General features: G+C 58.9%; 1 protein-coding gene across 4 annotated transcripts in view; it reads left to right on the forward strand.

The window, feature by feature from the left end:
• The first annotated feature begins 4297 nt into the window (after window positions 1-4297).
• The window catches only part of PAX7 (paired box 7), a 100676-nt gene continuing 79913 nt past the window's right edge, over window positions 4298-25060 (forward strand). For 2 of the 4 annotated variants that reach the window (XM_042996646.1, XM_042996648.1), the window contains exons 1-4: window positions 4298-4382; window positions 7000-7235; window positions 7824-7953; window positions 8895-9023. In XM_042996646.1, coding sequence (XP_042852580.1) covers window positions 4298-4382; window positions 7000-7235; window positions 7824-7953; window positions 8895-9023 — 580 coding nt within the window. Of the gene's footprint in view, window positions 4383-6999; window positions 7236-7823; window positions 7954-8888; window positions 9024-10597; window positions 10604-25060 lie in introns of all 4 variants that reach the window. The other 2 variants (XM_042996649.1, XM_042996647.1) reach the window with 2 other exon arrangements.

Genomic DNA, 25060 nt, shown 5'->3' on the forward strand with positions numbered 1-25060 from the left:
TGACACATTGAGGTCTTGCTCCAAAGCCTTAGGCCTCTTTCCCACTTGGAGGGCTCATCTGGGGAAATTGGGAGGAGGAATTCCATGTGCCTTGTGGTCGCTCTTAGAAGGGAGGTGCTGGGGGCAAAGCGGGGGTGGGGGGCAGGTCGGAACTCAGACCGGACAGGGAGAAGATGGGGGTGGGGGACAGTTACTTACCCAAGCCATAGAGCACCAGGACCCAAGGAATTTCTAGAGGGAGGGGGTGCCGGAATCATGTTGGGCTGAGCCTGGAGATGCCCCTTTTGAGACAGCCTGAGGTAGATGCAGAGCAGAGGAGGGACCCTTCTGGAAGGTCTTTGCCCAACCCCACGTGGACCAAAGGGGTCCCCCAGGGATTCAGGTCTGAGTTATAGCCTGGTGCACAGTGGAGGCCCCTACGTACTTGAGCACACCATGGAGATGGGGGAGGCAGGGACGGGATGAACAGATTGAGAGAGGAAACCCACTGGGGAGAAGTCAGAAAGGCAAGGAGGAAAGGAGGTGGTGACAAAAGAGAGATAGAGGGGGCCCATGAGACAGAAAAGTCTGTGTGTGTGTGTGTGTGTGTGTGTGTGTGTGTGTGTGTAAGAGACAGGGAGAGGCAGAGAGAGACAGGCAGATCAAGACCAAGAGAGAAGAAGAGGGAGGGAGAAAGGAGCAGGGAGAGAGACAGATTAGGGTGAGGGGTTGGACGGGAACTTTCCAGGCCAAGAGTCCAGCCTGACACACACAATGGAGACCTGAGCCCCCCAGCGCTGGAAGCAGCAGAATGGTTGGCGGTCTTTGCAGTTGATTAATGTCTGTGTGGGGAGTGAATTTGGGCAAGGGGGTTAGCCAGGGGAACTGAGAGGAGAGGGAAAGATCCCCCCCCCCCGCCACCTCCAGCTGCAGCCGCCAGCCCCAGTTCCCAGGTGAACCCCCCTTTCCCCTGCTGGATGTGAAATTGCCATTTCACCCCGCCACACTTCTTAATTGTTGCAAAAATCATTTGTGAAATTGGTCTCCAACAGGCGAGAACGGCCACGCTCATTCCGACAGACACCCCCCTTCCTCCCCCTCCGCCTGCCCCGCGGGAGCCCACGGAATCCCCAAGCTGCGAATACTCAGGGTTGGTGCCGCTAGCACGGGGTTTCGGGGAGCCTGCTCGGGGCCTCCCTCGCGACTGGGCCCGCAGCTCAGTCCTCTGCATGGCACGGTGGGGACCGTGCCAAAGGTTAGGTGGCCCCCCCATGGAGCACCCCGAGTTCGCTGTCCCCAGCCACAGCTGGTGGGCCCTGACCCCAGGAGATGATGCACGCGCGCGCGGCCCGGCGGTAAAGTCAGCAAGGAGGGACCTACTCTTCCAGCCTCCACGCCAGCGCGCCCCAGAGGCCTCTCCTCGCCCAGGGAACTGACCCAAACACACATTCACACCTTCCTGACAGCTGAGACAGCATGGAAGCGACTCTAAAACATAAACACAGAGACCTTCACTTAGAAGCACTCGCGTACTCAGACTGGCCCGCAAGCCTACAAGGAGCCTTACACACAAGCCGACCTCCACCTAGAGACACACAGCGGCTTAAATTCACACACAAACACACCCCTCGGTCCACCCACAGACGGAGAGAACCGGTGCCTTAAACCCTTCCTCGCCAGGATGGAAATTACTGATGAATGAATGAATGAACGTACATTATATTATCTCTACGAAGGAGTGTATATTGTGTGCATATCTGTATGTGTATATCCATACACACATGCATACGTGCGTACACATAAAATATACAGCCACTTCTGCAGGTCCCGGGCCAGACCCCCCAGCAAGACAAGATGTAAAGGGACCCCAAGTGTACCTGGACTTCCCCAGACACATACACGGTGGCCTCAAACTTCATCTCTCAGTCCCTCTCCTCAGGGGCAATGGATATAGCAGGGTAGCACCTCTAACGAAGAAAAGAGCCCAGAAAACCTTGTCGGGCCCCTAAAACTCAGGCCAGCCTGGTACCCGGGCCTGGGCAAGTGCAACCTGAATTCCCCCTTTCCAATTCTAAAGCTACCTGGCCTCCCCCTCCTCAATTCTGGAGCCGCTGGAAGGTGTGGGTTTAACAGGTTTTCTGTAGGCCCCCATTCCCAGAGTGCCTCCCCACCAAGAGCCTGATGAGCCCTCCCCACACCGCCCCCCCCCCAAGGGCTGGGACAGACGGGAGAGGAGGGAGTCTGTCACATGCTGAGAGGGGCAAAGGTCACAGGTGAGGAAAAGGGGAGGGGAAGGGGGCACACTAGGGCCAGCCCGAGGAGAGCCCCCCAGGCCAAGACGAGGCTGACCCCGGGACCCCGAGAGGGCGGGCAGGGGGCGGGCTGCGGGGCGGGGGCCGAGTTGGAGGGCTGGGTTTATTTTATTGTATTTTGCCTCCAGCGCTGGGCCGGAGACACTCTTTCCCGAGGGAGACAAAAGGCCTGCTGTCCTGGCGTCCTGCCCCGCTGGGAGGGCGGTTCGCCCCCAGGACTCGTGTCCCGGGGCAGGGGCGTCTGGCCACTCTGGCCGGGGATGGGGGGGGGAATCACCACCCCCACTGCTGACCCTTTAATTGGGGCACTTCCCCCCTGTAAATTCAGAGGGTGGGGGGAGCTCAGAATTGACGGGCTCCCCGTGGCACCGAGACTCTCCCCCCCAGATCCGGGGCACCACGCTCGCTGTCAGCCTCCGGGCACCAGACTGCCCTCGGAAAAGAGGTTCTGGGTTGTGGCCAGGGTGCCTGAAGAGGAAGGCAAGTTTAAACCCGGCTGCAGCTGGGGGAAGGGAAGGGGGAGACGAGGGGAGAAGACGCAGTCCCTAATATTTGGCACGCCCAGTTTTCTAAGCACTCTGGCCGGCTGGGAGCCGCGGAAGGCTGGGTGAGGACCCGCCACTGGGGCGCGGACGTTATTTCACAGAGAAAGTCATCAACCCTCCTCCTGAAGTCACCCTAGGCCGCTCGCCCAAGTGGCCCCGCTGGCGGAGATTTCAGAACGTGTGAGAGACATGAAGGAGATCCGCAATCAGCCCACTCTGGCCCTGGGAGGCCAGAGAAAAGGCGAGAATTCAGCGGAGCCGCCAACCCTGCAGCAGACATTCCCAAGCAGCCGGGACGCCGAGAGGGGCCGTGGGCGACCAGGGGGCTGGGCGCTCGGCCGCTGTGGCCCATTCGTCAAAAGTAGACACTTGCACAAAGTTGGCCCCCTCCCCTTCCCTTCTGCCCCCTTCCCCCAGCCCCGGGGCCTCGCTCCCTCTGTGTTAACGGGCGGTTCAAATTCTCCCCCAAAAACCAGGTCGAGCCGGGGATTAGAAAAGAGAAAAAAAAAAAAATATTCGTTGGCGATTTCTTTTCGTTATTGGTCCTCGCCTCCCTTCCGCCCTGGCCCCCTTTTCCATCTCATGAATAAAAGAAAAGTCCGAACCTATCAGATCTCGTTCGCTGCCTCCCCCCCCCCCGCCGCCGCCACCCCCGTCCCCCCCACTCCTCCTCGTACTCCAGCTGAGCACTTTTGCACAACTTACCCGGCGGATCGCTCGCCCCCTCGCTTCCCCTCTTGCCTTCCCAACCCCGTCACCCCCAGTCGCCTCCCCTCCAGCCCCGAAACTCCGACAGAGCCACCTCGTCCCCTCCCCGAGCCTTGTGGGGGGCGGGGGGCGAAAGCCGGTGCGCGAGGGGGACGTGAGTGTGGTCTGCAGCGAGGCGTGGAGGGGCGCGCAGGGAGGGAGCGGGCGAGCGCGGGAGTAAATATATAACTAAATACGGGCGAGAACCCACTCGGCAGCCTCTCGGCTCAGAAACTTTGGCCCGGAGCGCGCGAGCGCGCACGGCCGCCCGTCTGAGGCCGGGCCCTGCCTCCGGCCGCGGCTCCCCCCTCCCTACCCCAGCCCCGCTCCGCCGTCGGCCTCGCCTCCCGGTTCCGCCCGGCGCATCCGCCCGCACAACTTCTGGCCGAGCCGAGCGGGCACAGGCGGACTTGGGGTTGGCGTGTTTGTTTGTTTGAACTTCCCTGTCGCCACCTTCCCCCCCCCCCTCCCGACCGCCCCCCTCCACCAACCTCCGCCCCCCACCTCGCCCCCCTCCCCAGCTTCTGGACGCGAACGGCTGCAGCCGGGGGTGGGGGTGGGGGCAGGGAGCGCGTGCGGAGAGGGGAGGAGGGGGAAGAGGTTAAAAAAAGCGAAGTAGCAGAAGAAGGAAAGAAAGAGAGCGCAGCGGGGGTGAAGGGAGCGGACGGGCAGCGATTTGTGCCGACTCTGGACTCGTCCCCGGCGTGCGCAAGAATGGCGGCCCTTCCCGGCACGGTCCCCAGGATGATGCGGCCGGCGCCCGGGCAGAACTACCCGCGCACCGGCTTTCCTCTGGAAGGTAAGAGCGCCTCCGCGCCTCCGCCGGGAGCCCGGGGTCCGCGGAGACGCGGCCATCTCCAGGGGTGGCGGCGGCGCCAGCGGCAGCAGGGCGGGAGGAGGGGGGCGCGCTCCCCGTCTCGTCTGGGACGGAGTCCGGGCGCTGGACCCCGGAAGTTTCCGGGGCCGACACTTGTCCGTTTCTGCGCGGCTTTCGGTGGCCGGCGGCCCGGCCTCACAGGTCGCGCGGGCCCTGGCCTTGCTCCGCCGGGCGGAACCCGGGGCAGATTTCGGCCCCTGGGAAACGCCAGCTCTTCGTGAATTTCAGCTCGTTCCACTATTTTCAGATACTTCCCTCCCCCCCCCCCCCCATAGTTTCTCGCAGCTCTCCTGCGTTCGCCCCTGCAAACGCTTCCTACTCCTCGTCCCGAATTGTTCTTTTTTGTGTGTTTGTTTTCCCCACTGCTGGGATGGTCTTCCCAAACCCCTTTTATTTCGAAATGCCGACAGCATGTGGACAGCGTGTGTCCAAACCAGGAAGGTTCTCCGCTTCTTCCAAAGCAACAGTCAGAAACTCCTGCTCTTGGGGTCTGGAAACAAACTAATGCGAAATAATCGATAGCAACGATTTCCCCCGGCCCCACCCCCACAACTTTTCACTTGGGCTTCGGAACTCGGGAACTCTCCTGGGAGAGGACCCCGGGACGGGGAAAGTGCGCGATTCTGTAATGCGTCCTCCCTAAAGAAATATGCAGCGCCGGGGCGAGCAGGGAAGGACGCACCGTGGACGGTTCCCGGCTCCAGAAAAGGGTGCGAGCGGGCTGCCGAGACCCTTTCCTGCGGGTTGTTGTTTTTTTTTTTTTTTTTTGGCTTCGTTTTGTGTTGTGTTGCTTTCTTTCTAAACGGATGGAAGGCCTTCAACCTGTCAACCGAGGGATCACTGGGCTCCTGGGGGCAGGTAGCCACGGTGTGACACGGGACACCGCTTTCATTTTGTAATTACTCTTCTGGTAATTGTATGAGCCCCCTTGTGCGCGAGGAAGGGGAAAGGAGGCGGGGAGGGGATGGACGGGCAGGCAGCCTGCGATCTGGGGAGGGAGGGGTCCCTCCGGCAGCGGGCCGGGCGCGGGTCCCTGCATTAGACAGAGGCGAAGAGAGTGGCTCCGTGATCAAGTGCGCGCGAGCAGCCACGCAGGCGGGAGGGCGCACAAGCCCGGGGATTTGCCGTAACACTCTCCTGTAGCGAATGCAAGTGAAACAGGCGGCCGAGGACGCGCAGCGGATTAGAACAATATTTGCCCAACATGACGGAGAATACTGAGGAGAGCCGAGCGCCGGTCGCTAAAGAGGCTCTTGAATATAAAGTTGGGCGCTCGAGAGCTCTCCAGTGCTAATGGCATATCCCGCCACGGAGACCGAGTGACTCTGACTTGGCGACGCACGATTTCTGATTAAATCCGAGGGTGGCTTCAGACTCCTACTTTTGCAAAGAGAGGTGGGGGGGGGGGGCCGGGAGCGCGAGGAAGGAGGCGGTAGGAACAGCCGAGACTCTTCTCGCCTCCTCCCTTCCAATTATACCGGCAGCTCCCTCCACTCGGGCGGCTGTGAAATCGTTCTAATCTGCCAGATCTCCGCAGCCGCCGAGTCCCCAAATTGGGGGGATCGAGGCCGGATTAGTGCACCGGGTGTCCCCCAACCTTCTGGGAGGAAATTGTGTAGACTTTGCATTAAGGCTTCTGAGGAGCTCTCCCCTCCCCAGCATACAGCAGGGGCTGACCGCGGGGGATGTCTGTCTCCCAGGTTCCCAAAGTCACCCACACCCCGGGGGGGACTCTGGCCCATCTGTGTACCAGCCTCTCAGAGCCCGCAGGGACAGTTCATGGATTTCTGAAGCCAACTAGTATTTGATTTGGAAGCTTGGAGCATCTCCCCAGATCTCCCCAAAACGAAATTAGAGCTTTGAGAGGGGTTGGAAGCAAGGAGAGTCCCTCAAGGGACAGCCAGGTGACCCCAGAGGCAGGGACCAACGGCGTCATGTCACCAGTCCCTCGACTGTTCAGTTAGAAGTTGGACGGCTCTGCCAGCCCAGGCCAGAGCACTAAACACTGGTAATTAACCAGCACCTTCTGGCCCGCTCCAAAATGGATCAGTCTTGACCACCTAGGGCACGGAGCGGACCAGAGGGGCCACATCTCACCCGCTAGTGGCCTCTCTAAGAGGCAGGCAGACCTGTGGCCCAAACTGCATCCTGGGGGACATTGGTCCCAGAGACTCCAAGACTCCATCAGCCTCTTGGCTCTGTCCCCTCCCTCCCGTCCTCAGAAGCATCAGATCCGGCGTCCTCATTCCCCATGGTGTGACAGGAGCAAGGGCACTCGGCGTCTGGGGGACTGTAGCAGCCAGCCGTGACTCCCCCCTCCATCCTTGCAGGACCTTCTCTGAGCTTTATGACGGTTTTCGCCTGACCTCTGTACTGCCTGGGCTCCAAATGTGTGTGTGTGTGTGGGGGGGGGGGTTCAGGGATCCTCTGTCAGGGGTCTTGGGGCTCAAATGAGACCAGCCAGGGAGGTGTGCTCAGTGTCTCCTCCCCATCCTTACCCTGTGCCTCTCTCCTTCCCCATCTGCCCTCCCTTCTCCAGTGTCCACACCACTTGGCCAAGGCCGGGTCAATCAGCTTGGCGGGGTCTTCATCAACGGGCGACCCCTGCCTAACCACATCCGCCACAAGATAGTGGAGATGGCCCACCATGGCATCCGGCCCTGTGTCATCTCCCGCCAGCTGCGTGTCTCCCATGGCTGTGTCTCCAAGATTCTCTGCCGCTACCAGGAGACCGGGTCCATCCGGCCTGGGGCCATCGGAGGCAGCAAGCCCAGAGTGAGTGTCTTTGCTGCGAGCCGACAGTCGTCCTTCCCACGGTTGGGGGATCCTGGCCGTAGCCCCTCTCAATGCCCTCCATCATCCAGTATCACTGGGGGTTCCGTAAGCTTCCTGTGAAAGTACAGGAGGAGAGTGTCCTCACCCCCGGATAGCTCCCTCCTTACTTGAATTTCTAGTGGATGGAGATAACTGAGGTTCCAGGTTGCCCAAGACTTGGAGGCCCATGAGTCATCCCTGGGCCGTCCCTATGTCTGCCCCATCCCCTATCATCATCCCAGACCAGGGAAAAATCTCCCCTCTGTCTTGCCTGAAATAGTGAAAGGGAGATCCTAGGAGTCCTAATTAGCTTTTTATTTTATTACCTATCACTTCCCTGGGCCCTCAGTCAGCTGCCTTCCTGGGAACCAGGCTCAGGTTTTGTGAAGGGATAAAGCCAATCTCAGAAGGGGGCGGTGGTGGTGGTGGGGGGGGATGGGAACCAGAGACACCAGCCTGGCCTGGGGCTCTTGGGAGGTTGATATTAAAAGTATCTCCCTCCCCCCACCCCATCTTTCCACTCCTGCTCTCCCACCTCCACCTCTGAAGCAGGTGGCGACTCCGGATGTGGAGAAAAAGATCGAGGAGTACAAGAGGGAAAACCCAGGCATGTTCAGCTGGGAGATCCGAGACCGGCTGCTAAAGGATGGGCACTGTGACCGCAGCACGGTGCCCTCAGGTGAGAAGGCAGCTGAGCCGGCGGAGTCTGGTTCAGGCTTGGGGTTCGGGGCTGGGGGTGGAAGAAAGAGGACAGGAGGTGCTGAATGACGCGGAGCTTGAAGGAAAGTTGGGGGGAGCAAGGGGGACAGGAGCGTGGAGAGAGTTGGGGCACAGGAGGGACTCAAAACCGAAAGGAAGATGAAGCCAGGGAAGAAGGAAGGAGAAGCAAGTTCAGAAAGAGAGAAGAGGAGGAGGAAGGAGAGAAGGAGGGATGGATGGACAGAACGGAAGGAGGGACGAAAGGGGCAAAAAGTTAATCCTATAAGGCTGGGTGATAACAGGAGCTCCCTGGGCACTTTCTCCGGGAAGTGGCCTAGAGAGATGGGTCCATCCTAGGAGGGTTGACCTCCGGTGGGCTCCCTGGACCCCTTTCCCCAAGTCACAATTTCTGTTTCGTTAGTGCCACCAGCCAGCAATGGGTCCCAAATGTGGGGGCCTTCCAGCATCCTGCCTTGTGAGACAGAAAGCGGCCTGGGATGTCCCTGTGCAGGCGCACGTGTGTGGGGGGGCGGCCAGGCACGCAGGGCTGGGCCGCACACCTGAGTGTGGAGACCGCAGCACAGGGGCTGGAGGGCCGCTGGGAAGGCCCTGGGGGAGTGGGTATGGGTGTGAGTGTATCTAGGGGATGCGCGGGTGTAAGGCCCAAGTGTGTGCAGGGATGCGTATAGGAAAGCCACCGTGAGATGCCCCAGGTGGGTCAGCTTCCCTAGCGAGTGACTGTCCTTAGGTAGAGACGCTTAACCGGGGAGGGGGGCAGCGGGTGTGAATCTCATTGCGGCGTGTTGGGGGCGGGGGGGGGGGGGTGCTGCGCGGCTTTCTCCCAGGGGCCCAGGTCGCGCCGGGCTCCGCTGCCCCAACGACTTATACTTGGTCTTTTGCCTTTGAATTTCTGAGGTTTAGTGAGTTCGATTAGCCGCGTGCTCAGAATCAAGTTCGGGAAGAAAGAGGAGGAGGATGAAGCGGACAAGAAGGAGGAGGACGGCGAGAAGAAAGCCAAGCACAGCATCGACGGCATCCTGGGAGACAAAGGTAGGGAGCCTCCCCGGGGACGCCACGGCGGAGCCGCGCGTCCCCACCCGCCCGCGTGCGGGCCGGTGCTGCGCTTCCGCCGCCCAAGGCTGGCGACTTCAGCGGGAGCGACTTCAGCGGGAGGACTCACAGCCTCCGGGGGTGGGGGCGGGAGGGGGGGCAGCCGGGAGCCCCCTCGAGGCTTTGCCGAGAGCGCCCCCTCGGCGCGCCCGGGGCCAGGGCAGGGCGCGGAGCCGGGGCGCAGACGGACCCCGCCTCCCCGGGGAGCCGGCGGCAGGTTGGTGCACTGCGCGCCGCCGAGTGCGCGAGCCCCGCGCGCAGGGCCTCGCCGAGCCCTCCGGCGCGTGTGTCCTCCGGCGCTGGCGTTTTGGCGGCTGGTCCCGGCGTGGATCTATTATTTATAGGAAACTTGGGCAAGGGCGGGGGGGGGGGGGGCGAGGAAGGAGGAGCCGGCCCGCGGCTCCCTAAATGAATTTGTTAACCAGACCCGCACACGCTCTCTAAACGGTCCCTTGAAACCCTGCCTGACAGTTGACTGACCGCTGCAATCAATAAAAATTAGCGAGGGCCGCGTGGGCCGCCGCCGAACCCTCAGCCTCGCGTTGTCAGGGCGCGCGGACCGAGGCAGCGCCGAGTGGGTGCAGACGGGCGCACGAGGCAGGGGCTTGCCCCCGTGGGGCCAGGAGTCGAGGCCAAGTTCCCAGAGGCCCGGGGTGGGGAGGTCTCGGGCGAGGAGAAAGATTGGGACGCTCCTCGCACTCTCCCCACTTTTCAGCGCGGCTGGGCCGCTGCCGGGAGTCTGAGCCTGGCGCCCGGCTTTTTCCCCGGATCTGCTAGGGAAGGCATTTATCTTTCAAGCGCCTGCACGCCCCGGGAAAGGGGGGGGAGTGCTTTTGTTTATTGACGGGGGGTGGGGGGGGGAAGTTTCAGGAGAAGGGGAAGTCTTTCTCATTACCCCCTCCCCTCGGAGTTCTCTCTGAGACTGGGTCTTCCGTGGGGGCATGGAGGAGAGACAGACAGACAAGAGCCAGAGCCGGGGAGGCTGGCTGGGGAGAAGAAGCAAGCCCCCCAGCAGGCATGCGGGCCGGGGCAGGGGTGGGGGGCTGCAGGCAGGCAGACAGCAAAGACAGTGCTCCTGTGAACCAGCAAAACAGTAGCTTTGTGGAAAGTGGGGAAGCGCCCCGAACCTGGGAACTTGGAAGGAGCACATTTGGCTGGAATTTCTTTGCAGAGGTTTCTCGAGGTACCTCCCTCCTTGCTTCCTGCGAACTCCCAGCCCGGGTCTCTCCCCAGTTTTCAGCAGGCTCTCCCAACCTTGAAGATGAACTTCAGAGACAAAGCCCGCTTCCAAAGACAACACCCAGGGAGGCCCAGCCCCCACTGGCCTGGTGGAGGGGGAAGGTGGGAGGAGGGGCAGGGGCAGCCCCTTTGAGAGCAGCCTAGAGCTGGGGAAGGGGCGGGCTATTGACATTCAGGGCCCCAAGTGGAGCCCAGTCCCGCCAGGGACAAAAGGGCGAGGGAAGAAAGGGAGGGAGCCGCGCCTGGCACCCCGCTGCGCCGGGCCTGTCGCACAGCCTCAGGTCTGCAGTGGGAAGGGGTCCTGTGCCGCTAAGGAGCGCCTCTGGCTTGGCCCAGGCGGCCCTGAGCCCTGCGACCCCCTATGGGGGGACCCAGTCCTTACTTCAGTTTGTAGCAGAAAGGGGCTTAGGGGCACTTCCTTTTTTTGTGGGGTGGGGCACATTGAACTTGAAGGGCTCTTTTCTGGTGCCTTACCACACGGCAGACGCCGTTTCTGGGAGGTAACCGGGGGAGAGGCGGAAGGAGGTTTGGTTTTATTTGGAGAGACTTTAGGTGTGCGTGTGTGTGGCTGGGGTTTGTCCAGTTCCATCTGTGAGGACGCAGCATAGAGAAATCTGTCCTGAGAAAGAAGGAAGGGAAGGGGATAGAAAGGGTGGGCTTTGGGGAGCCCTCCGCCTCCAGGGAGGTCCTGCGCTTCTGGTGTTGGTCAGGGCTTACGAAACCAGCTAACAGGCAACTTCGCTGCAGAGAGGATTTCTGTGCAGCACAACCAGGAAGCTCCAATTCTCCAGAGGTTTGCGGGGAGGAGGCAGAGAGCACAGGAGCTGAGTCTGGAGAGGAGTTGCAGAAATGAAATGGCACCCGTGGGTCTGGTATCCAGAAACCCCAGCAGTTTTCTGAGTGACAGTGGGCATGTCGGGCGCCGGGACTGTGGGCTGGGTGGCTGTGTCAGCGCATGTGACTCTCCGTGTGGCTCTTGGCCCGTGGCCCTCTGGATCGTGGTGCCGTGGGGCTGTATTCTGTGCAACCGCGGTTCTGTGTGGCTCTGCAGGGTGGTTGTACGTGGGTGTGAACGGGCAGAGCGACCGTGGGGATGAGTGAGGGTTGCCTGTCCATCTGGTGACAAGTCACATCAGCCCCCTGAGTACCTGGGCAGGCATCCCAGGCGACCCCCCCCCCCCTCCAAGTGGGAACCTCTCCTCTCCCTCCTAGGCCCCGGCCATCAGCTTCACGGCCAAGTTAGAGGTGAAAAGACCCCTTAACCTCCACCCAAGCCGGCCAGGTGGGGAGAGGCAGAGACCCCTCAAAGCGCAGAGCAAAGGGAGGGGTGCGCGCCCACAAACTTTGTTTTGGTTTCTTGCTCTCGACAAACGCTTTCTCCGGGGGTTGCCCCTCTCGTGGCGGGGAGCCTTGGAAGAAGGGGTTTAAGAGCTCTCCTCTTTAAGCGCTAAAGAGAGATCCCTCCCTGAGTCCGTTTTCCCCTATCGTCCGCTTGGCATTTAATAATGTTAAGACTTATTAGAGCTGGTAATGAAAACTGGGACTCCTGAATAGGAAACTGTGTTGGAGAGGGGTGTAATAGCTTCCAGGCATGGTAAGAAACTATTTATCCGCAATCAGTCCTCACTCTCAGAGTTTGAAGCACAAACGTTAAGTTGAAGGGTTTTAAAGCAGATTAAATTGAGCTTTTATTTCTGTGCACTTTCATCTCTGAACAGCTCACTCCTGCTCCCCTTGGGCTGATATTCATGAGGCTGTTCATATTTTTTTTTTCTCTTATCCTTGTTAAGACTGAGTTATTAGGATTGTTGGTGGTGAGAATTTCAGACCGCTGCGGAGAGGGGCTCCGGCCATGCTCTGCTCACCTGGAGAGGGAAATGGACAGTTCTTGCCCTCATCCACTTGGACCCTCTTCCCCTCAGCCCTGCTCCGAGGATCAGGGGAGACACAGGCCGGAGACCCAAGTGGGAAAGGATTGGAGGAGGGACGGAGAAGAAAAAGATTTGCCTAGCCTGAGCCCAGAGAGACTCCACTGGGAAATTTGATAGGGGTTTGCAAAAAGTCAAGCCATCTCTCTGGGGGAACTAAGGGGGCCAGTGTAAAGAAATGGGGGGGGCAGCAATATCAATAGTAATCAGCACCCCGAAACCTCATGCCTCTGACGTTGCACAAACGTAGGCTGACACTGACCAGATCAGACGTGGGGCTCCATCTGGGCCTTGGGGTCCGGCGCCCAGAGAGGTCACGATTAATACGAAATAAGGAGGGAGAGGGGGGACTCACAAACTAAAACGAAGAGGGTGCATTTGCCTCTGTGGGGAAGAGTGCCATGGTCACCGCCGGGCGGAGACTTTGCTGACTTCCCCGGGTAGGAAAGACCGTCCGAGGTGGGGGCCGAGGGGGGTGCTGGGTAAGGCAGATCTGTGTTTCTTTCCCTCTTTCCTTGATGCATTTTTAAAGCCGCGAACGTACAGGTGTGGAGTGGCAAATGACGAAAGAGGATCGGAAGGGAGAGGAGAGCCCCGAAGTGTCGGCTTTAGACACTTGTAAAAGGAGGTGGGAAACAATTTAATTTGGCAGCGCGGATAGCTGCTAATGCGGTTTTCGGTCGTTCGCTACACTGGAGGAAGCTGTTTTGATTGTGTGTACAAGGACCTGCTAAATTTAATTAGGCTCCGGGGGAGCGCATGAATAGGGGAAGGGGGGGGCTCGGCTCCCCTCAGCCCACACCGTTTTTTGTTTTTTTCTTTTTTTTCTTTTTTCCCTTCCCCCGGCTTCACACCTGGAAGGGGCATTGTTTACCGGATAGGCGAGAGCGGCCGAGGCAAAGGGAGGCGGCGCGGAGGGAGCGGGGCCTTGGGAGCGGGAGCCGGGGAGGGGACGGAGATAGTCCATTTATCAAGAAACAATCTGCATTGATTTAAACCAACAAGTTCCCTCCTCTGTAAATGTGTGTTTAGAGAAAGGTAATTGACACTCTACCAAATCAAAGGATTACCCCGGGTTGGCAATCTAATCAAACAGAGTCCAGGCGGGATTTGAGGCTGTTCAGAGTGGGGATCAGCTTCGCATAATGGGGGCTCGGAGGAAGATGGGAGGGTGTCAGGCAATTCCCCGGCTTTAGGCTGAGCTCGGTGGTGGATATTCAGTGAGACCAGAGGGAGAGAGGGAGGGGGGCGAGGCCTCCGCCGCGCCCGGGTGGTGGGGGGATGGGGTGAGCGGAGAGGGGGCGTGCGGGGCGGGGGTGGGGGAACATCCCGCAGGAGGGGGGCTCCCGGCGAGGGGGCGAGCCCACACTGGGCTGACAAGACTCCCCCTTTCTTCCCTCCATCCCCCCCCAACCGAAGCCGCGAGAGGGGAAGGAGGGAGCGGAGACTAACGGAGAACAACAATGAGATATAACTATTACAAAGGCAAACACTGGCGCTCGCGCGCGCGCTCGCAGCCCCGGAACCCGCGGTAAATAAACAAAGTCGGCAAACTGTTTGCCAGATAAACTCGTGCCTAAATCGAGTGTGACGGGCAAGGAGAGTCGAGACAGAAGGAGATAAGGTTGGAGGGGGAATGAACGAGCATAATCTAATAGAAGACATTCAGCAAACAAACTTGAAACAAGAACAGGGGAGCGGAGGGTAATTATCCGCCCCAGAGAGCGAGGGAAGCCTTCGGAGGGCTGGGGGTGCGGGGGTGCGGGGGTGGGGCGGGGGGGGGGCCCGGAGCCGCGGGGGTGGGGCGTGTTGGGGAGACCGGGAGGCGAGAGGCCTTCGGGACTCCACGGGGAACCGGGCCAGGGTCCCCAGGGCGCGCAGGGGGAAGGCCTTTGGGACTCCACGGGGAACCGGGCCAGGGTCCCCAGGGCGCGCAGGGGGAAGGCCTTCGGGACTCCACGGGGAACCGGGCCAGGGTCCCCAGGGCGCGCAGGGGAAGGCCTTTGGGACTCCACGGGGAACCGGGCCAGGGTCCCCAGGGCGCGCAGGGGAAGGGCTCGGCTCCCAGATTGAGGTTCCCGCGCGGCTCCAGCCTCCCGGACGCATTTCTACACGGGGTGGGGGTCCCCCGCCGCGGAGGCGTGCGGGTTTTATGTTCACCTCCGGGCACGCACCGCCACACACACCGGCTGTTTCGAGGCGTTTGTACCTAAAAGACTCGTGTGCGCGGCGCAGCCGTGAAAGGAATTAGATATTTACCAGTTTGAAATAAGCCTGGCTAAGAAGAAGAGAGAAGAGAGAGAGAGAGACATTGAAAAGACGAGGCTGGCTGGGGGAAGACTTCAAACGAATTCATCACTTGGAATGGTGGAGGGGAGATTTACCAGACAGTATTGGGAAGTTATTTAGATATTAATAACACATTTTCCTGAGGCGCGACCACGGCAGCCATCTGCGCGGCTCTTGGAGCTATTTGGCTGGGTGAAATATGGGCGTCTCAAATGTTGGGAAGAGATAACGCAATCAGGCCGTAACCCTGGTCCTAAGACGGCATCGCAGCGTTAAACCCGGATTAACCTCCCCCCACCCCCCGCCGCCCCCTCCCCTTTCACAGCTTTCCAAATTTTTCACTGGAATTTACATGGAAGGATTTAAAAGCACATATAACAGTAGCCTTAAAGCAGTAAGGTGATTATTTGGGCTTTTTTTTTTTTTTTTTAAAGAATGCCTTTCTGAAAATGATAGTTGTCACACATTACATCTTATGTAAATAATACGATATAAAAACATATATATTTTTTATACATAGAGAGAGAGAGTTGAGCAAAGGAGATCTCCTTCCAGGTTGCCTCTTGGGACTTTCTGTTTGTCATCATCAGCAACGTTGATGAGGCCTCGTTCCTAATGGGAACCTAAAGAAACATGAAATGTACAATCAGCTAAAGCCAGACAGAGTTCACACCACAGAAGGGGCACAGAAGTGCCTGGTGAGGAGAAGCCTTCCAACTGTTAAGAGCACAGAAGAGAAACCCCAAAGGGGAGATTCTCCAGGGGCTTTGGGGCCTTGAAGGCCATGACTAAGGGGGGGGGGCACATTCCAGGAATTCCAGGAAAAATAGCTCGTCTCCTTCTCCCATCCCAGACTAATGAGGTAATTAGGAAACCCGGTTGGGGATGGGGATAAGAGGAGATTGGAAGGTGGGGATGCCCCCCTCAGTTTTTACTGTCCTAGGCCTTCCCTCTTCCCCCCCCTCCCCCCAACTCTGCCTGAAAGAGGAAAAGGTGGAAATGGGGTCAGCGCTTTCTGACCCGCTCTGGAGCGATTGGCCCCGGCTGGGGTCGGGCAGGGGGAGGGAGGGAACTTGCCTTCCCAAATCGAATCAAGGCAGAACGGTGACCTAAGGGGGAAACGTCGCCATTAGTAGATAGATCTCTCCAAAACTTCAAACAAAGTGGGGTGGGGGTGGGGGGAAGGGAACGGTGAAGCTGGGTAGGCAGAGGCCAGGCGGGGAAGGGGTCCGCAGGCAGCTCAGGGGGGACCGGGAGCCTGCGAAGGGGAGGGGCCCGGAGGAGGAAGAGAAAGGGTCGAGGGCAGAGGGGAGGTGGGGGCCAAAGGAAGGGGTGTAGGAAAGGGGATATGATATGCCAGAGGGGGGTCGGCTGCACTTGGAACTTCAGCCCCCCCCCGGGAGAGGCAAGGCTTCGCGGCGCTGCAGCCTGGGGAGGGATGGGGGGGGGTTGTGTGCGCCCCAAGCCGTGCTTCCATGAGGCCCCTAGGGCATCCCAAGGCGCCTGGGCGCTCCAGCCTGGCCCTCAGTTGGGCACCTCCAGGAGCCGCAGAGCCCCGCAAGCTCCGCACGGCTTCTCCGAGACTGCGGGTCAGCTAAATCGTCCAAGATTTGGTCGCCCGGGCCCTGGCTGTGCGCTGGGCCTGCGCCCAGGTCGAGCCCAAGGGAGGGGTGAGCAGAGACCGGGGAGACACAGAGGCACAGAGGGGGTACGAGAGAGAGGCAGACGGAGGAGAACAGCAACAGGGGGAGGGGAAGAGAGGGAGAACGCTGCGTGCTGGAAAACTGGAGCGAGAAAGACCGAGCGCGGGGGGTAGAGAACCTGCCCGGAGCGTTGGAGGGCGCCGAGAAATGCGGAGGGGCCGCGGGAGGCGCGGAGCGGCAGGAAGGAAGACAAAGGGACGCCGAGTCCCCGAAAGGCTGGCCGGGGACGGGCGGGTCGGGAGAAGCCGTAGGCCCCCGAGGCAGCCCGCGGGAGAGCGCGGGCGGAGAGGGCGAGCGCGCGGAGCCGGGCGAGCCGCTGTCGTCCTTTTGATCCTCCGCGGCTTCCCCTTATCAGAAGCGCTTTCGGTGACACTGGCACAAAGGCAGTTCATCATATTACAGCGCGGCCCGGCGGCTCGCTGCGATCCCGCCGCTTAATTAGAGGCGAGCGAGTCGCGGCCGGCGGAGCGGGAGGGAGGCCGAGCCCGAGGCGGGGGCCTGGGCGCCGCGCTCCGACCCGGGGCGCTGAGCAGGGGCCGGCCCGAGAGCCTGGTCCAGCCGGGACCGGGAACAAGGGCGGGGGGTGGGGGTGGGGCTCTCATTCGGAGCGCTGCTCCTTAGACGGGCCTGTCGGGGTTTCACTGCCACGAGAGTGAGGCTCTCTGCCTTCGGGATGTTCGCAGCCGCCCCTTCTAAGTTCTCGGCTTTGGGGAAGAAATGGCGCAGGCCGGCATCCCCACTCCCTGGCTTCCCACGCCGCAGACTGGAGGGTGAGAGGGTGAGTAAGGGTGATGTTACAAGGCTGGAGAGCTGAAGGCTTCATGCTGCTCTGGGCCCAGTTCACACCCACAGGTTACCAGCGGCCAGAGGGTCAGATTCCCCCCTCCTGCGGCTTGCCCTGTCCCCAAACGATCCCAGCTGCGCCAGGCAGGAGGAATCAGGAGGGGCAGAGGGCATCGTGGTGGGCCTGGGAAGGAAGGGTGCCAGTGTCGGTCCTGTCCCCCAACTCACTAGAGTGTAATCTTGGACAACTTGCTCAGTGTCTCTGGCTCTCGGTCTCCTCCTATGAAAGCCAGAGCCCTGGACTAAGTCAAAAATTCTTGTCCTCCTTGGGGGGACCTTAGACCCCTTTGGGAATTGGATAAAACCCAACAAACTGGCCAACCACACAAGTTCGTACAGACAGAATTTCGGGGAGCGTATAAAGGGGTCTCTGGGCCTCTGGAGGCCATGCCCCATTGGGAACTTCATACAGGCAGTTTTCCTGGTGACTCCAATATTCTCGAGGGAGTGTCTCTTCAGACACTCCTGGATGAGAGAGCCCGGGATGAGGATCTGGAATTGGAGGAGCGATGTTGAGGCTGGAAGCCTGCCCTCTATCTGGCCCTTGCTGCTTCCACCCCTTTCCAATGCATGCAGCAGTATCCACCCAGTCACCCCCATTTGGTTGTTGGAAGGGTCCTTTCTGAGGTTGAAATAAGCACAAATGTGGCGTTCCCCTTTTTGGTCAAAGAAAGAAAGACGGGGGGAGGGAGAGAGAGAGAGGAACGAAGGGGGGAAGGGAAGGGAAAGAAGGAAGGAAAAGAAGAGAAAAAAGAAAGAAAGAGAAGAGAGAAAGGGAGGAAGGAAGGAAAGAAAAGAAAGACTTGTTTCAGAGAGTGAATTTCTTCAACCTGTAAAATTTTGTTGAGCACCTACTATGCATTGTGCCAGGCATTGTGATAAGTGCCCAGGAGCACCTGAGACACCAAGAAGGTCTCTGCCTTCAGAGACTTTTGAGCCGGGTGGTTGAGACAGAAAATAAACAAGCCTACGATGAAGAGATGTGCCCCAGCGCATGTGCTTGTGCGCGTGTTTACCTGGATCTCTGAGTGCGCCTCGCCCCCTTGCCAGGCTGCCTGTGTGTTTTGGTGTTTGTGGGTGTTGTCTGTATGTCTGTGTGCGCATGACTGCACGCAACAACAGGATGTGTTTGGGGCCCGGGCTGGATTTGGCAGGCAGCCCCCAACCTGACTTGGGGGGGTCACAGGCCTGGAAGACAGGGCATGGGGAAGCGCCCAGGGTTCCAGCTAAGAGGAGGAGGGAGGGGCGGCCTGGGGCCTGGGCTCCCAAGCGCCTTCCCTGTGCTCTTTGCCACTGAAAAAAAAGATCAAACAGCCCCTAGGACGGGACAGAAAAAGGCGTGGGGCGTCCTCCAGAGAAGCAGCTTGGAAAACTCCAGCCTGAACTTTTCTGGGGTCTTTTCACGGGACCCAGACCCAGCGGGGCCCCAGTGGAATGGGCAGCTGCCTTTCTGCAGGATCCTCCCCCGGTCCCCAGCCTCTGTGGGGTAACAGGTGGAGAGGGTCCACTCTTGGACGCGGGTTCAAATTACAGTTGTGGGTCTGTAGGTGCCTGGGGAAAGTGGAGAGAAGGTAACATTTGGGGAGGTTTCGTGGGATGTCCTGTGTTGTGTATACTTTTGCGCAGAGATTGTGTGTCTGGAATCAAACGCGCTCCAGTTCTCTGGAAACTTGTCCTACGGTCTGCATCAGATTTAACTGGGCTGCACACAAATCAGGTTCAGAGTTCATCTCCAGAGCATCAACTTTGGGGTTGGTAGGGGTCAGGGGGAGTTCTAAGGAACCTTCTGGAACTCTGTCATTCCCAGCGGAAGCCTGCAGAAGACCTCCTGTCTCCTGCAGTCTCTTGTAACCACAGAACCAACCCAACTGCTGGTCCAGCGGCAGAAGGAGGAACCCAGGACTTTCGGGACTGATTTTGTACTAATCCCCTCCCCACCCCCACCCCCCGTTCCTCCTCTTTGCAAGTTTTTCTCCACACCTGGTCTTCTGGGTCTTAGATTCACTCTCGGGAGAATGAGAAGTCCGACAGAAAAAAAGAAATTCCAGTGTGTGTGTGTGTGTGTATGTGTGTGTGCACGTGCATGCCCCCGCGAGAAAAAGCTAGGAGATGCCCGTCTGCTTTCTTCTACTGCTTTTTGCCCCCTCCGTTCTCTTCTTCTATTATGGTCCCTCCAGCCGCCTGCAAATGCCGCCCCTCCCATCTTGGGTGATGGGGAAGGTTCTGAATTATTGCGTTGGCATTTTTAGGATTTACTGGAGGTGCTGGGAGTGAACCCTAAGCAAAGAGGCTCTGGAACCTCCTTTCCTCCCTTGAGGGTCGGACGGTTTCTGGATTGGGACTTTCCCTTCCATAGCTGGTACAGCTGACACCACGGAGGTGTAGCTGGTGCCCTCAGGGCTGAGCGCCGCAGGGGCGATTACCCCCCTAATTGCACCCTTGCGTCTCCCTGCCAAACACACACACACACACACACACACACACACACACACCCTTCTCCCCTCCTGGCTGGTGGTAGGTTTGAATGCTGGTAGCTCTTCTGTTGCGGAGCCCTGCCTCAGTGACTTGCAGTGGCCAGCCTCAGTTTCCCCATCTGATTAGTGGGCTTGTCAGCCCGTCTCCACCTCCTGGGGCAGGAGGAAATAAGGGCCGGGAAAAGCGCCTCAGAAACTGGTCAGCGGGTCCGAGGAGGGGGAGGGGCAGGCTCCAGGGGTTTCTCCTTCCCCGGGCTGACCGCCCGCCCCCCCCCCCCACTCGGCGCAGTCCCCGCTCGCGCCTCAATGGCCACTTTAGAAATACAAACAACTTTAGAAATAAAGTAACCAAACCCCCGAAAGGGGCTTTGAAGGGGCGAATGCCTGGTGGCGCTTTACTATGGTGTGGGCCGAGGCCCCGGCCTAATCCCGCTTTCATTTTCACCGACGGCCGCGGGGGAAGCGCTCCGGGCCTCCCGGCCCCTCAGGAGGCTGATTAGGCCACAAAGAGCCCCCATTATCCCGAGAAGAAAACCGGGGGCGGCGCGGGGCGGGGGGAGCTGGGGGAGCGGGCTGCCCGCGCCCGGGCTATTGACTTAGTGGATGAAGTCAAGAGCGGGCACGCTGGGAGCCCTGGGGGGGAGGGGGAGGGGGAGGGGGGGAGGGGAGCGAGGGGATCGGCCCCGCGCAGGGGAAGGGGCGGGGAGACGGAACAAAACAGGACGCACAAAACCCCACAACAAAAACTAAGCTTTGGGCGAGGGAAGCTGGCGGTGGAGGGCTTGGTCCCTGGGCTTCTGCTGGGTCAGCTGCCCCGGGCGGGCGACCCACGGAGCGGGGTGCGGGGCATAGGAGTTAAGGCCCGGCTGCGGCTGCGAGGCAGTCGGTGGCTTTCTTGGGAGGGGATGCTGGCGGAGAGGAGAAAGTTCCCCCCCGCGAGGCTGGTGTGTCTGTCGCTAAGGGCTGCGGTGGCTTGGGTTCCAGGCTCTGGCTCACAGCCCTTCCGTTGCTCCACGAACCTGGGGAGCTGGGTCCAGAGGTCTCCAAAAGTCGTCCCCTGCTGTGGCCACCTGTGGTTCTGTGATCAGGGACATCTGGTGGGCAGAGGCCACTCCTGAGATGCTCTAGGAAAGGTGCCTGAGCTGGGGCCTCAGCGAGGAGGGGGATGAAGGACAAAGAAAAGCCCGGTCCCCTGACCGAAAGATCTGGGTAACTTTGAGTGAGGTGCCCCTGGAGCCTCAGAGTCCCCATCTGCAAAACTGTCCCATGGATGTCAACTGCAGAAGAGTCGGTGATATAATTACAGAGACTGCAGGGCAGATTAGGAGACCAGATGAACAGTACTCTCCAGTCCCTTCCACCTCCTCCTGTGCTCCAAGGCCACTCCCCTATGACTCGAGAAAGAATAGGGACTGTAAATCTGTAAGTGATCACCGCGTTTGACCGGGCTGGGGTCGGGGCAGGTGCTGAGCCATGTGCAAATGAGTGGCATCCTCCCTGATCTAGAAGAAATAAGTGGGGCTTGGAGGCAGCTCATTCAACAGAAGGCGGGGGGGGTGGGGGTTGAAGAAGGCAGAAACAAACAAACCGGGACCTCCCAGCTTTGGTGGGCAGGGTTGGGAGAGTCAAGGTGAGCCCTATTTGGTGACTGAAGGAGATAGTAGAAACATCCTCCCGGCAGGCGGCAGGCGTAGAGGAAGCAGGTGAGGGTATATGACTCAGTCCCCCAATCACACCTTCTCCCCGAGAATAGCTGCCCCCCCCCCAGTTCTCTTGAAATACGTGAGGTCTGTACACTGACTTGGAAGTGACCCGAAGGCATCTAGACTCTTCATCCATTCATCACAACGGTCTGTTAAGCCTTACTTCCTGTGGGCTGGCCTGGGGGGTTATACCCCCCCAGCCCAGCCCAGGTGGTGGGGCTTCTCCAGGCTGAGCTAAGAAGCTGGGACTTGTTCCAAGAGCAGTGGGGAGCCAAGGAAGGGACTTCAGCAGGGAGTGCTGAGCCTGTGGCTGGCTCCCAGGACAATGACAGGGAGCGGGCTGGGATCCCAAAGGGTGAGCCGGAGTTGAACAGGCCTTAGAGCTCATCTGGTCATTTTCTAGATGGAAAAGCTGAGGTCCAGAGAGTGTGGCATGAGTTGAGGCCAAAGGAGGGGAAGGGAACGCTTGTTTTCTGGCAGCTTCACCCGCAGAACAGCCAAAGAAGCGGGTTGAAGTCTTGCTTCCAGGAAGGCCAGGGGTGAGGGCCTGGGGAATCTGGCCCTTTTCCATCCCTGCAGTTCGTCACCCTTTGTGTTTATTTTTTATTTATTTTAATTTTTTTTTTTATTTTTGAGACAGGGAGAGACAGAGCACGAACGGGGGAGGGTCAGAGAAAGAGGGAGACACAGAATCTGAAACAGGCTCCAGGCGCTGAGCTGTCAGCACAGAGCCCGACGCGGGGCTCGAACTCACGGACTGCGAGATCGCGACCTGAGCCGAAGTCGAACGCTTAACCGACTGAGCCACCCAGGCGCCCCTATGTGTTTAATGTGTGATACTGTTTTTTTTTTTAAGCTCCATTTCACAGAGGGAGACACTGAGGCTCCGAGAGATTAGCTCAAGGAAGGAGGGAAAGGAAGACCGTTCTCCTAGTACGGTCTATAGGACCTTGAGACCGTTACCTCCAGACGCCTGAAGGGCACAAGTCTGGCTACTCTTGTCCCATTGGGATAATTGCAAGCCCCCCAGCCCCTCCCTTCCATTCTTCAGGAGCCCGGCCCAGGGGAGGCTGGCCCAGGGGAGACTATGGCTCCAGCCAGTACCCCCCACCACCCCTCACAGTCCCAGCACCCATGAGCACCTACTGGGATCTTGAGACTTGACAGATGTCACAGACTTGGCCATCTTCCTTGGGAAGAGTCCCTTGATTAGCAAGGACAAATAAATGACTTGGAGAAAGAAAGTAACTGCAATATGGCGGCTAGGGTTGGAACTCAGATCCCATGTGAATGGCCCCCACGGACAAGCCCGGGCTTTGGCACTAACTGCCACGTAACCCTGAAGGAGCCACTTAATTTCTCTGGTCCTTCCCCCTTTGTCTGAACAATGGCAAGGCAGGATCAGCCTAGTGGTTTTCAAAGTGAGTTCCGTGGAGACTTGGGGTTCTTAGCAAGAGCTTCAGGGGTGACTCTTTGAGCTCTGATACTCTGAGCACATAGGCACTGGAGGGGAGGAAGTAAAAAACCAGTGTGTTCCTCATTGAAGGAGGAAACTCTGATGAGGCAGGGCTTTGTCCCAGGGCGGGGAGCGGGGGCCCACCTCCAATGGAGGCTACTCTGGAGGAGGGGGAGGGCGAGAGAAGCTGTGTTTACGCCTGGAATCAGAGCCTGGGGCTGTGGTTATTGGTCTTCAGAGATAAGCTGATATTGCTTATCTGGTGACAAATGATTTCACTCCTCTTCTATTCCCTTGATTAGGGAACTTTCTCTCCTGGCCGGGAGGTCTCTTTGGGAGAACAGGCATGGCCGGTCTCCAGACACGGGGGTCTACCTTTTGAGTGCTTGCCCAGCTTGCTGTGTGACCAGGGGGGGCAGTTGCCCTCTCTGTGCTTCACTGGGGAGGGGTACCCGTGGCGGGGCCAGACTGCAGTGCTGTCCTGGCGTGGCCCTGGAGGGAGGATTCAGTGCAGAGTGTGGGAGACAGAAAGATCCGATGAGGCAGGAAGGCGGAGGGCTGTGTGGCAGAGCCACCCCGGGGCTTTTGCAAAGTGTGCACACAGGGGCACTTCCTTGGTTTAGGACATCCGAGGGGCGTGGCTTTTTGGATAAGGGGCTCTGGTCGGTCTGCTGGCCACCCCAGTTGAGAGTCACTGGTCTGCTGCCGCACTGTGTTTTATAGATGGAGAAACTGAGGCCCAGGGAGGGGAAGACACCTGTTCCTTGTTGCACAGCAAATCAGGAACAGAATCAGAACAGGGACCCCGATCTCCAGGCTTTCAAACCAGGCACCATGAATGGAACATTCATCCAAAGCCGCTGGGTCCCTCACTTTTTATTACTGTCACCCGCCCCTGCTGAGGGTCTTGATCGGTAAGGGCACCAGGCTAGGAAGAAGGGGACTGTCAGGACAAGCCCCCTGCCTGTCCTGCTGTGCCGCCCTCCTGCCCACACCTCGAGCGTGAGCGTGGCCCCCCCTTCATCTCAGCCCCCCCCCCCACCCCGCGGGTCCCCTGGATGAGATGCTCACATCTCTGAGCCTTGGTCTTCTCACCCGTCCGGTGGGGCTAGAAACCACAACAGGAGCGCAGGTTGAAACACAGAAAACGTGGCCAGCACATAGGGAGTGTGTGTTCCAATGAGGTGGAAAACCTGAAAGCGATTCATGCAGGACAGATGACCCGTGGAGATTTCTCGGATAAGAATTTCCCAAGTCAAATGCGGGTTGTTTTATGGGGAGGGGAAGGCTCTAAAATACATGTGCGTATTTTTTCATAAAGATTTATTACAAAAGTAGTATGTACTTGCCCAATTTCAAATGATGGAAAAAGAAGATACAATTAAAACGGAGAATCCTTTTCCTCCTCTGGAGATGGTCTTGTTGAGTTTGGGGGTATAGCTGTCGGGATTTACGTCTCTACATCTGTATCTGTGTCTATGCCTCCGTCCGTCCATCTAGACCTAGATATATATAGTTAAAATGGCATCGTAGCAACTTAAGCTGGGGACTGTTAGAGGCTTTGGAGGTGAGCGTGAGACCCTAGAATTGAATCCCAGTTGTGGGTACGTGTACGTTTCCCCAGTGAGGGATCCTTCGTTTTCCTGGGTCTCTAGGGCTCGGGGTCCCCAAAAGGTTAAGCGTCTTGAGGTAGGAGATTTGCAGGTGTCTGTCCTCTTTAAGGAGGGGCAGCAGAAGTCCCCCCCCACACCGCTCCCCTTGGCCCCCTCAGTGCCTCTCGCCTCCTCCTTCCTCTTGTGCACCTGCCCTGGCTTCCGGCCTCCTCTGCTTCAAAGCAGAGCTCCAGGCAGGCTAGGCTTTACCTGCCTCATCTCTGAAAGGGGAAGTGGCATTTCAGGCACTTAATTAGACCCAGGACAAGAATAGAGGCTGGCTGTCTGGTCAGGCCAGAGGGGATTGCTGGGGGAGATTAACACCCAGGTAAACCCATCAAGGCTCACCGGGCCCCTTGGCAGGAGGCAGCAAGGGAATCCCGCCCGCAGTGGAAAGGCTGGGCCAGCAGCTGGGAATCACATTCCCAAGGGAGGCGACAGACAGAGTGTGTGTGTGTGTGTGTGTGTGTGTGTGTGTGTGTGTGTGCGCTCGCACAGGGAGGGCAGGGAGTGGGAGGAGACGGGAGGCCCCCTCCACCATCTTTCCCCCCCCACCCCTAGTGCCCCGGGAAGGTGGAGATACAACACCGTTTATTCCCACAGCAGCAACGTGCCCACTACGTGCCAGGCACCAGGCGCTGTTCTAGGGGCTGGAAGTACAGCCTCGAGATGCACAAGGTCCTGGAGCTT

The sequence above is a fragment of the Panthera tigris genome, chromosome C1 (assembly GCF_018350195.1).
Source record: "Panthera tigris isolate Pti1 chromosome C1, P.tigris_Pti1_mat1.1, whole genome shotgun sequence".
In the NCBI taxonomy this organism is placed as follows: domain Eukaryota; kingdom Metazoa; phylum Chordata; class Mammalia; order Carnivora; family Felidae; genus Panthera; species Panthera tigris.